Below are 15,590 nucleotides of genomic sequence, written 5' to 3'. Positions count from 1 at the left end.
CTAGTAGGACACGGTACACACACAAAAAAAAAAAAAAATTTCGCTGGAGACATATCACCTTGAACAATTTGTAAGATATACAAAGTACAGGGAGTGATGCGAGCCGGTCCACAGCAGACGTTGAGATATTTGTGGCCTTTCCAGGTGGCACAGGTGTTTTGGAGAGGTACATACAAAATAGGGCATTGTACTCAATTATCTGCCTAATGACAGAAGAGTAGAGAGTCAATAGCCTTTTTTCTGGATGCAATCCCTTTACTTAGGAGATGAAGTAAAAAGGCTTTTCTAACCACTGCTGCTACATCGTCAGAGTGCGAGACAGTCAAACCTGTGTACCCAGGTTTCTCAGGTTTTGCACTTGGGGGGGGGGGGGTAACAGTAGAAGCCATGTTTTTGCCAAATGGTATGATAATACATTTGCATTTAACTGAAGACCATGACTGGTACCAGTCATTTGTTGCTGCGAGACCCTTTTGTAGTAAGTTATCTGAAGCAGTGACAGCACCCAACTTAGTTGTCCAAGGCCTTTGTCTCTGCCTGTACACCCCTGAGAAGTAGATGCCAAACAGTAGGGGTCCCACTAACTGGGGAACACTACTAGCTACAGGTCTGCTGTCTGAGGTGGAGGCACCTATTTTGACCTTAGAAGCTGAAGTACAAACTTGCAGTTTTAAAGACTTTATTTTTCTGTCTAAATTTTGCCAGACTTAAAATTGCCCGACTGGTCTTGTATATTTCCGGGCACTGCTTTGTCCCAAAAAAAAAAAAAAAAAAAAAAAAAAAAAAAACACAAACTTACCATGACGTTCCATCCGTGTTGTAGATCTTTGTTCATTCATTACAGCTAGGACCTCTGTCCAGTCCCCAGACTGGATACAGCCATTTCCCAGCTCGCACAAGCCAAAAACTCTCAGCTAAGACCTACCCATAATGCCCCTCTAACTGCACCAGTTTGCCTAACCTAGACAAAAGATGTAGTAATAAAGATAGAAAGAGGCTCTGTCTGAGCAAATATCCTAACCAGGAGTTCCTGAAGTGCACCAGGAGTCCAGGCAGGGGAAGGAGGGCAGGAAGTAATGAATGAACACAGATATACAACACAGACTGAACATAAGACTACTTTATCCGATGTTGTAAATCTTTGTTCTTTAGAGTCCTGGGTGGCCCTAAGGAAGGATATTCCTGTGCACCATAGAACCAAAAGATGCTAGTCCCTGGATGTCAAATCCAGTTTGTAACGAGATTTGAAGTCTTGCCCAAGTGGCTGCTGTGCATACATCCAGAGGCTCTGGAATGAAAAGCTACAGATCTGGTAGAATGAGCCTTTATTCTGGAAGGTAAGGATAGCTTATCCTGTTGGTAGATAAAAAGGTAATGACCTTTCTAAGCCAACAGGATAAAGTCACTGGAAACAGGTTTAGCTAATCTGGGTCTTTCAAAGGCCACAATTAATCTATAGACCTGTCCAAATAACAATGAAGCTGCCGATGCACATCAAGGGTGTGCAAAAAGTACTCCCCATTAGAATTGAGGGAAGAAAACCGGCAGGTCAGTGCTACTAGAAGTATGGTTTTCCATGACAAAACTCTCAAACCACATTAATCAAAGGGTTCGAAGGGAGAACCAAGTTCCAGGGTTCTAAGAGAAGCTTGACCGGAGGTTTAACATGCAATACTAGAGGGGGGGGGTCTTGCATACGCAGTATGACATGGTCTTCGGCCCAAATGGAGAACCTACTCCATTTACTAGAATTTTTTCTTGTGGAAGGTTGAGGCCTGAAGAATTTCACGAACAGGAGATGGGATGTTAGGCAATCACTGGAAGTGGAGTTGCAGTACAAGATGTGATGGTACATAGGTCTGAGGAAGGTGGTCTTGGGATTTGGTTTTCAAAAGACTGTTGGGGGGGGGGGGGGGGAGAAGCTTGACAGGATGTGGTATCGCAGACCACTCCAATAAATTCCAGTGTCTTCGTTGGGGACATGGGGATTACAGTAAACAAATCTCAAGTGAAAAGTTAAGAGTTTGAGGGGCTGCGGACTAGAAGATTCTTAGTTGGAGCAGTAAGGAGACAATAGTCTAGATAGGGAGACACCTGGAATCCTTTCAAAGATGAGCTACCACAACTGCCATACATTTGAACACGGGGGGGGGGGGGGGTGTTGAGACTGAATGGCAGTACCCTGAACTGGCAGTGATTGGCTCCCAGATGGAAGTGGAGAAACCTCCGGGAGTGGTGATCCATCCTGTGGTAGTACACATCCTACGTCTATAGAGCACACACATCCTACGTCTTAGAGCACATCTAGTTATCCCACCCTAGGAAGGGAAGATTGGACATAAGGCAGCTGTTCAATCTCAGCCTTACCACAGGAAACTTGCCCAAGGAGTGGCGTACAGCAACTGTGGTCCCACTCCACAAAGGCGGTGCCTCTATGGACCCTGGTAATTTGGCTTAGTCAAGGGCAGATCATGCCTTTTGAACTTGGTCGACTTCTTCGAAACAGTCACCAAGGCCATTGATTAGGGAGAGGCAGTCCATACAGCCTACCTTGACCTTGCAAAGGCCTTCGACACAACATGTCACAAGATGGGTTGCAAACTGGCTTAAGGACAGAACCCACAGGGTTAGAGTTGCTGGCGCTATGTCAGACTCCAAGCCGGTCACAAGTGGTGTCCCACAGGGCTCGGTCCTTGGCCCCCTATTCGGCATCTACTTCTCAGAAGTACAGGCCAACATGGGAGGACTTTAGCTGACAGTTTGCAGACTACTGAAAACTGGGCGCCATAGTGGAAAGTGCATTGGACACAGATATCCTTCAGAAGGGACTCACGGAAACAGATAGCTGGCGCCAGAGCCATGACCTGAAGTTAAACACCAAAAAAATGTATAGTCATACCCTTCAGGAAAAACAAGGTAACCCCAAGCTACCATATAGGTGGCAATCCACTAAACACAGAAGAGGTTATCAGGGACCTGGGGACCCAGGTTGACAGTGGCCTTTCATTTGACACTCACGTTGCTAAAGTGGTTAGAAAGACCTTCTACATTGCCCACCTGATCATGAAGGGATTCACATCCAGATCTAGTGAGGTCATTGTTCCCCTGTACTCTTCACTTATCAGACTAATGATAGAGTACACCCGACATCTGCAGCAATTGGAGAGACCCCAAAAGTTCCTCACCAAAAGGATAAAGGGACTCCAAAATCTGTCATATGCTGCCAGATTGAAGAAACTCTAGCTCTATTCAGTTGCATACAGTCTGCTTAGAGGTGACATGTGCCTGACATACAAGGCCATGTCCAACCTGGAATTAATGGACATGCTCTACCTCAAAAAATCCAAATCCACCAAAGCCACTAGAGCAAGCGACTCAAACCTTAGCACGGATATAAATAGGACGATCCATGCGAGGCAGAGCACCTCGCTGGCTCTGTTCAAGAGAAATCTTGACCTGTGGATGGGAGATGATGGTTTATCCTGGGAATCATCTGTGTCACTGCTGGACAGAGGCACAACAAACTAATGGGCACAGTATTTTTTCATATAAGGGGTGGCGTAAGCCACAAAAATTTGTGCTAGGCTTATAAATGCCTTAGGGCAGATAGCCTAGTATAAACCTATGAACCTATGTATCGTGACCATCCGGAATGTTTGATAAATTTGCTCAACAGGCTGAGTTCCAGGACTGGTCTCCAGTCCCATGTCACTTTTTGGCACCAATAAAAGAACTAGAGTAAAACGGATCCCGTCTGGTTGGAGGACTCTTTTTCCTTAGCAGCTTTTTTCTCTCTTAAGGCTGCTAATTCCCTCTGATCGGGGATTCGTTTGACGGGTCTGGGAATCACGACTAAAGGTATTTGGTAGCCTATGGATATTTCTACACCCAAACATCGGTAGTAATAGGATGTCAGACTGGCAGATGCAGAGAACCCCCCCACCCCCCCAACAGCTCTAGAGGGAAGCAATCAGGCCACTGCTCAGGAGCAGTGAGGTTCTCTCTGGCAGACCCTACAGCACCCTGGTTACAGACCCCCTCTACCCCAAAAGGGACGTCTTCCATACAAGTTGCACCCTCTGCCCAGTGGGGATTGTTAGAGTCACGAAAAGGTCCTTGGGATTTCTTGAACCACATTTTTCCTTCCAGTTCCTGGAGTAGCACCTCTGGGGGTTGGAAAGGCATATGCCTGCAGCAGACAAGGTCTTTCAGTCTTACTAAGAGTGTCTCGTACTTTGGGTCCAAAAAGTGCAGATTTGTCGACAGGTGCATGGACGAAGATTTAAAGGGGTCTGCGAAGTCACAATTGCATCCAAGTGATGTCTCATGACAACACCTGATGCCACAGCTTGAGCTGCCCCCTCGGTGGAGTGAGATCTCAGAGCGGCTAGAGGTGGACTCAAGAATAGCTAGCTGCAAGGTGACAGCATCATACCTCAAGACAGTACCCCACCAAAGAGGAAGACATTTCAGAAATTAGGTCTCTTTGGAGAGGAGTAAAGTGTGCCAAATAGCGAATGTCTCTGAAGCATAGGTCAGTTTCCCTAGTCCTCCATGGTACAAAACTCTGGAGGATGGATGGTGAACTTCTGCCAGTTCCCTCTGACCACCGCCACGACCATAGAACCAGTCAACTGCTAGGACCAGTGGGGCTCTTCAGGTGGATACAAATTTGTCTGGCCAAGGGACAGGTTCTATTTTATCTGGGCCTTCTAGGCACACTGCACAATGAGTTTAACAAAGTCATCTGCTGGTGGAGTCATGAAGGAAGTAGGTGGCAGAGCACAGAAGGCCTGCAGAACACTTCCTCAGAAGTGTTATAGGAAGTCTCCCTGCTGCTTGAGGATCGAATGAGATGTAGTCTTGGGGGGGGGGGGGGGATCTCCCCCCCAGTGTCTTTGGTGCACTCTGGGAGGGGAGGCTAGATGCTGCCCTTCTGAGCTGGGAATTTCTGGTTAAATGCTTATTGTGCCCGCTTACAACTGTTTCTAAAATTTGCTGCAGCATAGACTGGATTCAGGCCCGCTGAATCTAGCTTTGTATTACTTTAGCACTAATCCAGGCCATCTCTTTTGAAGATTCCCCTGCATCCTAGTGGCAGGAGTGTGCAGTTGGAACTTGTCCGGACTCATGTATTTAAGCTTTACTGGTTAATTGATCAGTTTCCTCATCTATGATTATAGAAAAATTGCACTTTATTAATCTGCTTTTACTGTGTTTCTTTCTCCCTTACTTTAATTTTCCTACCCATTAAAAATACTTAAATGTATTTATCACTGCTTGTTAGTAGTCAGCTTAAAATTGCAACTGTTATTCTAAGCCTTTCGGTTTAAACACTTGGGCTTCAGACCAGTTTTACATTAAGGTTTGTGGTCTTCACTGTTGTTGCAGAACAGGTAGCTTACATCTTTCAACTTGGGAGTTGCTGGTTGAAGGCTTAGGGGCAATTATTCTAAAAGTGTATTAGCTCTGGTTTAAGCGCTTGGGCTTAAGGCCAGTTAGTTTACATCAAAAAGGTGTGGTCTGCACCCTTGTGGGAGGAAAGGGTAGATTCTGCCCTTCTGAGCACAGTTTCTGGTTAAAGGCTTATTGTGCCTGCTTATGTGAAGTGTTTCTGAAATTGGGACGCTTTGTTTGCTCTCGCACAAGTCTAGGTTCAGACCTGCTGAATCTAGCTTTGTTTATATAACCTGAGCACTAATCTAGGCCATCTTTCTGGAGAAGAGCCCCCTGCACCCTAGTGGCAGGAGTGTGCAGTTGGAACGATGCTTGGTTTTTAGTTTACTGGTTAATTTTTTTCTCTGGACAAGTGAGGAAAGTAAGTTTCTAGTACTCCTATCCCAGCATGTCTAAGGGTCAGCTCCCAGTGTTTCTCCAGTCTACCTGACTGCAACCTGAGAGATGCACTTACATAGCCAAACTGAAGCAAAGCTCTCATCACCCAAGGCTGGACTAGACAGTCAAGAGGAGAAGGTAAGACATGCACCACACTCAGTCCCTCAAAACCTACACCAACACTCTTTCATGAAGACTCAAATCTGCCCAAGCAACAAGAGACCTCCAAAAGCAGAGCAATCTCCATCCCCAACACAAAAATGAGACTGCCCACAAACTTAGTGAGCCACTCAACCACAGCCCATAACACATAACGTGCCCAACACTCTATTCACAGGTCAGGTACACTGATGTTTATCCTGGTTTCCACTGGTGAGCTAAAGTCAGCTGCCTGATGTCAGGATCCGCCACAACGCACACACTCAAGGTCACTCCACAAGTACAAATATGACTTGTCAGTCCATGTTGGTGTGAATGACCAGAGATATACCTCCCTGGACTACACTGAGTGGTCACAATCTTTTAGCCCAGGCAGGTATGACCTAACCCCCAGAGTAGCATCCTGCCATCACCCAGAATGATACCACAGTAAAAGGACAAAATGATTGACTACAACTGGCTAAGCTTCTGGTGTCATTCTAAGGGGATCCAGTATCTGACTACAACTGGCTAAGCTTCTGGTGTCCAAGGGGATCCAGTATCTGCCTGGGATGACAGACAAAAAAAAAAAAAAAAAAAAAAAATAAAAACACTACCAGTCACCCTTGGGAATCCAGATACTGGCTAAAGCTCTTGCCACCCCTATTGCCTTTAGGCAAGGTTCAAATGAAATTCACCACCGTAATAGGTACAAGCAAGCAAAATGAGGATATTCAATGCTAGATGGTTGCACTTTAATAATCTCGGATGCATTAACTCTGGGCAAGACCACAATCCAAACAGCTTTCTACATCTCCCATCATGCCCCAGGATTCGCACTCACTTCTTGATACACTGGAAAATAGGGTAATAGGGTACAACCGAACACCTTAATAACGGATGATTTCAACTACCCCACCATTAACCGAGAAAAACACTCATGTACCAACTCTTTTGCTCAACGTTTTCTGGAATTAATCAATTCCAATGCCTTGGATCAACATCCACACCCCCCACCAGGGTCAGCAATATCCTAGACCTGGTAATTACCAACATGGGTGACCAGTGTTCACACCAGTAGTGGATTCATCATTGGTCAGATCAGACCACAAGCTAATCACCCTAGACAGCCACATCCCACTAGGGAAACCATCCTAAAAACAAACAGTCTCCAAAGCCAACTTCACAGTTCAACAGAAGTTGCAAACACTTTATAAGCAGAGTGCATGATCATGCATCCTCCCTCAAAATCCTATAAAGCTAGTTATGAAAACAAAATCACCACGGTTTCTAAAGACAGCCACAAAGCATTCTATAGCCATGTCAAGAATCTCCATTGGCAGCACTCAGATCTGCTCCAAGTTACAGCACAATGGTCCTAAACATACAGAACCAACCAATTCAACATCCTGGCAGACCACACTTGTTCAGTACCAACTTTAACCCCTCACCCCCTAAAGGGCCCATCACTATACCAGAAGAATGCAAAGTTCTGTAATCATGGCTGCACAGGTAAAAAACCACTCTTCAAAGCCAAGAGCACAGAATCCATGGAACCTTACCCCAGAATGAACTGGCACCCAACTAAGTACTATGTTCAATCAACCTCACCCTTAGGCTTTGTGCCAACTGAATGTCACAGTGACAAGTTATCCCACTCCACAAAAGGGGGAGCCACCACAGACCCCAGGAACTACTGCCCCATTAGCCAAACACGAGCCTGGTCTGCAAGGCCATGGAATGCATCGTGGAACTGTAGCAATGATCTCCAAACTCTGGAGATCTCCCAGTTTGTGTTGGTAAAAGGCATATCATGTCTCCTAAACCAGACTGCTTCAGTCACCAAAGCCACAGATGAGGATAATAAGATGGTTCACGCAGCCTATCGAGATCTCTCACCAAGGCTTTCAACCCCCCCCCCCACTGTGGAATTCTAGATACTCACTAAACCCCCATACTACAAGATGGGTTGCCAACTGGCTCACTGACAGAACCCACACTGTGAAAGTAGCACGCTCCCAATCTGACTTCAGACCAGTGACAAGTGGAGTACCACAGGGTTCAGTCCTGGGTCCTCATTTGGCATCTACTTCTCTGAAGTACAGGCTAACAGATTATCTTTGACCAATGAAGTCTGCGGATATCTGCAAACTAGAAGACATAACTGAAACTCCTAACAATGTGGACATCTTACAAAAGGGAATTACCGAGACAGAAAACTGATGTCAAAGCCATGGCCTCAAGCCCAAATGCCATAAAGTGCATAGTCATCCCTTTTGGTAAAAACTCTGTACCCAAAAACCACCACATAGTGTTAACACCAAAAGTGTGATGGGACCTTGGGACAGGTGTACAGCGGTCTCTCCTTTGATAACCACATCGCCACAATAGTCAGGAAATCGTACGTGGCATCACAAAAAAAAATAAAGTCCTCTCATCCAGGGAAGAGAAGGGAAAAAAAAAAAAAAACACAACTGCTCCCCTCTACTCAGATCCATTAGAGAGTACAATGCCCCTTGGCATGTACCTCAAGACATCTACAACTGGAAAGGTATCAAATGTCAGTCTACTCAAGAGGCGATCTCTGCCCAACATACAAAACTATATCAAACCCAGAGCTGCTGGACACGCTCCACTTAAGAAATCCCAATCTCTCAGAGCTACATGTTCTAGGGACATTAACCTTGTCACCACAATAAAACAGAACATGCTGGAGGGATAAATTCCTATCAGAGACTTCTCATACTCTGGAATAAATTACCCAACTATATCAAACAAAGCTCATTAGCAAGAAAAATCTTAGATTGTATGGGAAATAGGAAATTCACCCCAAGGATCACTTGTGGCTCTGCTTGACAGATGCACAGGAAAATAATTTTCTTGGGTGGCGAAAGCCAAGGTACCCTTTTGGCTAGGCTTATATAGGCCCTAGGGCCAATAGCCTAGTACCTACCCATGAACCTATTATCAGTGAGTCAGTTGGCCACTCACCTGATAAGGCTAAACTTGGTGTAAATCTGTTCAATGATGGCTGGGTGTGGGATTGTATAAAAGGCTTTGGCCAAGTCAAGACATGCTGTATGTACCAACTTTCCCTCATCCAGGGCCTTTGTGATGGTCTCAAAAAGGTCAACCAGGTTCAACAGGCAAGATCAACCCTTGACAAACTCGAACTGGGTGGGGTCAAGTGCTTGGAGACAGCCTATATCCTTGTTTACAAGGTCCATAATACACTGTATGGCCTTACGGATGGGGAGACTTTCCAGGGTCACTAGTGGCACCACCTTTGTGCAAGGGGATAATACAATAGCAGCACTCCATTCTGCAATGGTTGAATAGGTTACTCAGTGAGGCTAGTTCTTGCTGAAGTAGTATCCCTTGCTGTATTCTGCGCCATCAGGTCCCATGGAAGCTGTGTTCTTTGCCATGGATAGGGCCTTTAACACCATCTATGGATATGTGAGGATCAGTTTAGGTCGTACTGTTAAGAATCAATTCTGAACTAACCTGGGCTTTGCCATGAAGGTTGCTGATGCAACTGTAAAGGGCTTTGTGGTTACCCTTTGTTGTGGAGGCTAGTTCTGAGATTTTCACTAGTGATCCAGTTTGCTTGAGGGAGAGTGTTTTTCCAATTGAGAATTGGTCTCTTTACAACAAAAGCCTGTCAGAGAGGATTCACTACATAAGTTTAGTAGTGTGTTTTGAGGAGCAGGTTGTAGTTAAGTTTTGTTGGGAATGGCTCAGTCCACGCAGTTGTACATGGCGCACTGTTCAGCAGTTTGTCTGCATCATGGGGGGGGGGGGGGGGGGGTTTGGAAAAGATAAAAAACTTTGAATAAGACAGACTATGGTCAGATCTCACCAAGTATGAGCTTACTATTGGGGGGGTAGCAGTCGCCCATGCTGGTGAGAAGTCTTGAATGTTACCCCCCCTTCTGGGGAGATGAGACAAACTGGTCTAGGTTTTACAACTAAAGTCAAGGAATCGTTAGGCGAGTGCATTAGAGCAGGAATAGTTCACCCAGTCTATGAGAGGTAGTTGTAGTCACCAAGGATTGGGGTGTTAAGGGTACCTTGGAGTCAAGGTGGTCCAGGTAGGAGGAGTGGGTGTTCAGAGTCATGGATCTACAGCTGACTATAAAACTTGGATGGGCATGTTGCAATTCAGTTGCACCTGGAGTAGTGTTATCACACTGGCAAATCAGTCTGGAGGTGTGCTTGCCTTTAATGAACACACTCCCACCACCCTTACTCTTCCCAACCTTTTTTGGGGGTTGGAATGTGTGGAACAGGTATAGCCTGGTAAGGCATGCTTGCTCTCCATAGCCTTGAACCAAGCTTCCATGACTGCAGATGTTGGCACCTTCCAGTGTGAAGAGAGCCTCCAGAGAGTGCATTTTCAGGTTAAGGCTCCTAGCGTCAAGCAAAATGACCTTCAATTTGCTTTGACAGATCTTGTGTTAGATTTGTCTTTGGGACACTACCTTTAAAAGGCACAATGGTGGAAGGCAAAAGCCTTGGCCAGAATCCTGAATCCCAGGGGTGACAAGTAGAAGCCATCTTTGGCAAAGCATAGAGGCTTACCAGCTGTGTCATTCCAGGCAGACAGATACTGGATCCCCTTGGAATAACTAAGCAAATTGAAGTCAATTCTTTGGTGGTTGTGGTATTCTTGGTTAAGGCAGGATGCTTAGGGCTAGGGTCATACCTGCCCAACACACTCTAGCTCAAATCACATCTTTCATAGTTCAGGGAGATTCATCTCAAGTCATTCATGCCAGCATGGACAATCAAGAGTCATAACTTGTACCTGCCGTGGGAAAAATTAAGTGTGTGTGTGTGTGTGATGTGGCAAATTCTGGCACCTGACAACCAACAGTGACCTTGTAGAGCATGGTGAGACAGGACATTGGTGCGTCTCACAATAGACCAGGCAATGACTGGTATGCTTGGTTTATTGTTATGCCTTATGGGCTGCACTTGACACTGGTGCGTTTGGTGTGTGTGGCAATTGCCTCTGTCAGTAGTACTGATTGTGGTGTGAGAGAGCATAGAGTCCAGTTACTGATATAGATGCACTTCTAACAAGTACAGCTGTGCTACAAGAGGGTTGTCAATGAACATGAGGCAGTTGCTACACCATCTCCAGTATGCCCATGGTGGCCAGGCTGGCAGGAGAAAAACTTGGGAGGGTTTTGACAAGGGTGTCCACAATATAGTGTAGAACAGGAAAAAATCATCTTAATTAAAATAACTGACCAGAAGCCCAACTGCTAAAACCAAGAGGCTTAGAATAGACCAATTTAAATTGGGCTACTAACAAGCAGTGATAAATACAGCAGAATAAAAGCACTTTAGGATGAGTGGCCTTAAAGAATTGTGCCAGAAGAGGTTAATGAACATGAGCAATTACCTAATGGTAATCGCAATTTAACAAATAGGACATAACTGAACATACCATGGATGCTTTACTATGTTAAGAGATGTTTTAGCATCTCTTTCTGAACAATGCACACCATGGGAATGAACTCCCTTGACTTGAGATGTGCTGCTTGCTTTATGGCAAGACTCTCTTGCAGAATACAAACATATCATTGGACTGGCAGTTATGATCAAACCACAAAAGAATTTACACCTTTAGTGCCATTAAGCATGTTCCCACAACCTGCAGAGACCTCAGAGCTTAACTTTCACAATTACCAAACCAATGTTGCTTTTTCATTAAGCTGTTGTACACTATACTTGTACATTCTACAGACTTAACACACCCCCATCCAAGCTGCTAGCATTTCAGAAGAGTAAGGGATGCAAATAGGGTGTCAGCCAAAACAAAAATGACACACCTTGGCAGACTTATCTGAAAGCTGCCCCGACACTTAGAACGATGCACAAAGTCTCAAGGCAGACACTAACAGCCCCTTACAATGACTCTGGGATGGGATTTAAGAAAGCAAAAAGAATGCAATTGATGCTTGACAAAATTAATGTTGAGCATCAAATGCAATGAATATCTCAGCAAACATAAAATAGTAAGGGATGTATGTAAATTCTTTAGCAGTAGCTGCCTCCTGTTCCCCTGTACTCATTCCCATACTACTAACTACAAGGCTGATGCGGTTCAGTAATTAAAATTACCTGCAACAAAGCTAACGCTGTCCTATCTTAGCTGTCAACAGAAGCATGATTAGAAACCACTCAGTACACACTTCGCATACTCATTTTGACCACTGCACAAATCTTACTCAACCAAGAATTCATTTTTAATCGTAATATTTGTTTACCACAAAATATATAATTGTTCTATTAAGGGAGCAAAGCCTATAGACGAGGCTCAGTTATATCATACTAGAGTTTTTTCCCCCCAAGGGAGAGCAGAAATCATCCTGACAAAGTCCAAATACGCAAAAATGTTTCTTACAATATCAATACACCATATAGTTCACTAAAACTGGCCACAAATACTTTAGACTGCTGACATCCTCTGCATTATTTCAGGTACAATGTCCACGGTCAACCACATTGGCTAGACAAACTAAACTCCGTGCTCATATTCACCACGAAGCTTCTGCCCCACCCAAACGGAGTCTTCCTTGCCAACTTTTACCTTGAAGGTAGGTAGTTCACCAGTGACTACACCCCATACGCATGGCGGCTGTTATACGTGAAGCCACGCTCACACCCCCATGCCTACGCCCCAGCTCTCACTGCTGGCTACAGTGTTATAAACAGGAAATCTCACCTGAAACACTGCAAACGTTTGACTTCGTGTGAAGGCCGAACAAACGACATCTCCGACACAACTCTCAGAAGGGAAGCCAAAGCTAAGAGTCTTCCTTGTCACACAACCATTTAAAAAATCCACCATACCGTACGACCGAAAATGTGTCTTTTACAAAGGCTACCAGCTTCCCAAGAATTCACCAGTTACAGTACAGCACTACGACGGAGCAGCAGTTCAGTTATACAAGGCATCCATCTAAGACAGCGGCAGGACCACTCGGCAATATTACCCATTACTCATACCTGCAGTTTTGTAGCTAGATACAACAAAATACAATTGCTGATACAAGCAAAAGCTTAAATGCGTTAGCCATTCCTCCACTTTGTCATTCATATACTCACCAAAACCTCGCCGCAGATGTCCTTCAATTCATTCTCCACAGTTTCCTTATAAGCCTTCGCCTGTTCCGCCTTTTTCTCACACCCCTCCGTCTTCTGCTCAATGCTAGCAAGAACTCTCCAAGACGATCGGCGAGCCCCAACAACATTCTTGTAAGCAACAGACAACAAGTTTCGCTCTTCGTTTGAGAGTTCGACCCCAACCTGGGTCACTGCTTTCATAAGTTTAGCCATATCATCGTATCGCTCAGCCTGCTCAGCGAGTTTCGCTTTTTGAATTTGGGCACTTCTATCATTCTCCATTTTCTTCCGTGAAGTTTGTAGGAAATACTATTAGATTACAAACACGAAAAAACAAGCCAACTTGCAAGTTTCCGCTAGTACAAGTGTCTAGACAGGAGAGAAAAAAAAAGTGACTGGTTTAAATAACTTAGCAAGACTGCCGCAATTTTAACAGTTCAGATGTCTCAACATTATGCCATCAATAATGTGCACTTTACAGGCGTAGCTTCCTTCACACTGCTCAAATTCTTTTTAAGGCAAGTTTCGGGGGGTACAAAGAATAGCTCATGCGATCGTAACTGTTAATGCTACGCGGTTTATTATTTTTTTGAGTTTAGGATACAGTTATATACACAAGCTAATTCAGTTATCAGAAATATTACGAAATAAACTAGACTCAAACGTAGATAAATTCATATATGTTCTTGTATCCGAGCTCTCCAATACCAAGACCCTGGTAGTATCGCATACCAACCCACCATACATTCCATACTAGGAAATGCGGAAACACTGTCTTTCATGACCGTAAAGCCGCCAACAAAACGTGCATTACCGGATAAGCCAATGCATTTCCCAAAACTAATACATTTCCACACACTATCAAAACACTACAAGATAGATTTTAGCCGGAAAGGTCAAATAATACATAAATGCGATAAATCGAATCGACAGAGCTACATCGTCTATAAAAACAGAATACCAAAATGGTTGCGGCAAACTGTGCCAAGGTCTTCAATAAAACAAGCGACTATGAAAATCACTATAACCACATTACTTGCAAAAAAATAACAACGTTACGGAGAATAGACCAATAAGTTATTAACATGCAAAATATTCACCTTTCCTGTATCAGAACAAGTCCTCACATTAGTATAACCGTGGGTTTGAAAAAAAAATCAGCTCACCTCAGCCTACCCTTGTGGCTAAAGAAAACTCTGCAGTAAAACAAACTGAAGGCAACACTCACCTATTGAGTACTGATTTCTCTTCCTACACACTGCTAACCAAAAATCTACTTACCAATGGGTGCAGAGCGCGGGGAGAAAAGGTGGATCTACTCTTCATGTTAGGTTTACTAGTAGGCTGCAGCTTGGGCCACGGGGTTTCCTCCAATTAGAACCAGGGTGGAATGACGTCAAAGTTACCATGGATATTCTGTTATAGCACATCTTCCCTTTTGCCTGCAAGCTCCAACGGGTTTAGGCGTGGCAGTTTGTAGCTTGTGTTGGCTATTAGATGTAATATTTTGTAGAAATCGTTGAAATTTCAAGTCCCGCTTATTAGTCGCACACCTTTGCTCATATATGTATTGTTACATCTGTACTTTTGGCATATCCCGCTAGTCCAGCCAGTGATTCAGAGTGGCACCCAAGCATATTTTTTGCTTGGTACTTAACTAGGGGTTGGCACAAGGATGTGTCTTCATAACGCATCGTGTTAGCCTTGATTTTTTAACATTTCCGCCAGGATGTCTTGCAAATTTAAGACGACAGTTATTTACTGTCAAATGCTTACACTGCTCAACTGTTAGGGTCTAGGCATAGTGTTGATATTTTATCTCAGTTCATACTTAGCATAAGAAATATGGACAAAGTCAAAAATATTTGTGTGACAAAGAGGCACGTTTTAAATATTGCGCGTTGGGTGGGTCTGGCATAATAGTTAGGAACGTCACCTCACAAAGTACAATGACTTATTCTTACCTAGGGTTATTGTTCAGCTTCTAAATGACCCTTTAGAACAGTTAGCCTAATGTAAACATATAAACTTAAGAATTATTAGAATAAAATATGTAGTGTTGCCATGTGTTTTCTGAATGATATGAAGTTTGAAGCTTAAATGTCGGTCATTATTTAGTGAATTCAGTCCTTCCTGATTTGCCAGAAAGCCGCAAGTTTTATGAGGAATAAACCCACAATATCATACAGAAATGTGGACATTCTTCGAAAATCTGAACTGTTGAGAGCTATGGCTCAGTTTTTGTCTTGCTTCTGCTAGATTTACTTAATTTTATCTGATGTTTTTCAGAAGTGTATAAATCATTAAGTAACTTGAGTAAGCATGTATAAAGATCACTAATTATATGAAGAATAGTATCTAGAGATTATATGTTTCAAAAATATATTTCTTCTCTTTTTGTTCCTCTGTTGTGATTTTTAAAGGGCAATACTATGATTTTTAATGCTCAGAGGGAGGTTGAGAGGCATGCATGTGGT

General features: G+C 44.0%; 1 protein-coding gene across 3 annotated transcripts in view; it reads right to left on the bottom strand.

The window, feature by feature from the left end:
• Positions 1–14,417, bottom strand: part of YWHAQ (tyrosine 3-monooxygenase/tryptophan 5-monooxygenase activation protein theta) — a 266,005-nt gene extending 251,588 nt beyond the window's left edge. The window contains exons 1-2 of one of the 3 annotated variants that reach the window (XM_044079179.1): positions 14,395–14,417; positions 13,096–13,482 (exon numbers count right to left, since the gene is read on the bottom strand). In XM_044079179.1, the coding sequence (XP_043935114.1) occupies positions 13,096–13,395 (300 nt within the window). In that variant the 5' untranslated portion in view covers positions 13,396–13,482; positions 14,395–14,417. Of the gene's footprint in view, positions 1–13,095; positions 13,483–14,213; positions 14,347–14,394 lie in introns of those variants that run through there. The other 2 variants (XM_044079184.1, XM_044079191.1) reach the window with 2 other exon arrangements.
• Between the last annotated feature and the right edge of the window lie 1,173 nt (positions 14,418–15,590).

Source organism: Protopterus annectens, chromosome 1.part1 (genome assembly GCF_019279795.1).
Source record: "Protopterus annectens isolate FY-2018-M chromosome 1.part1, PAN1.0, whole genome shotgun sequence".
NCBI classification, from domain to species: domain Eukaryota; kingdom Metazoa; phylum Chordata; order Ceratodontiformes; family Protopteridae; genus Protopterus; species Protopterus annectens.
The sequence above is the reverse complement of the archived record's forward strand: the minus strand, read 5'-3'. Positions and strand labels throughout refer to the sequence as shown.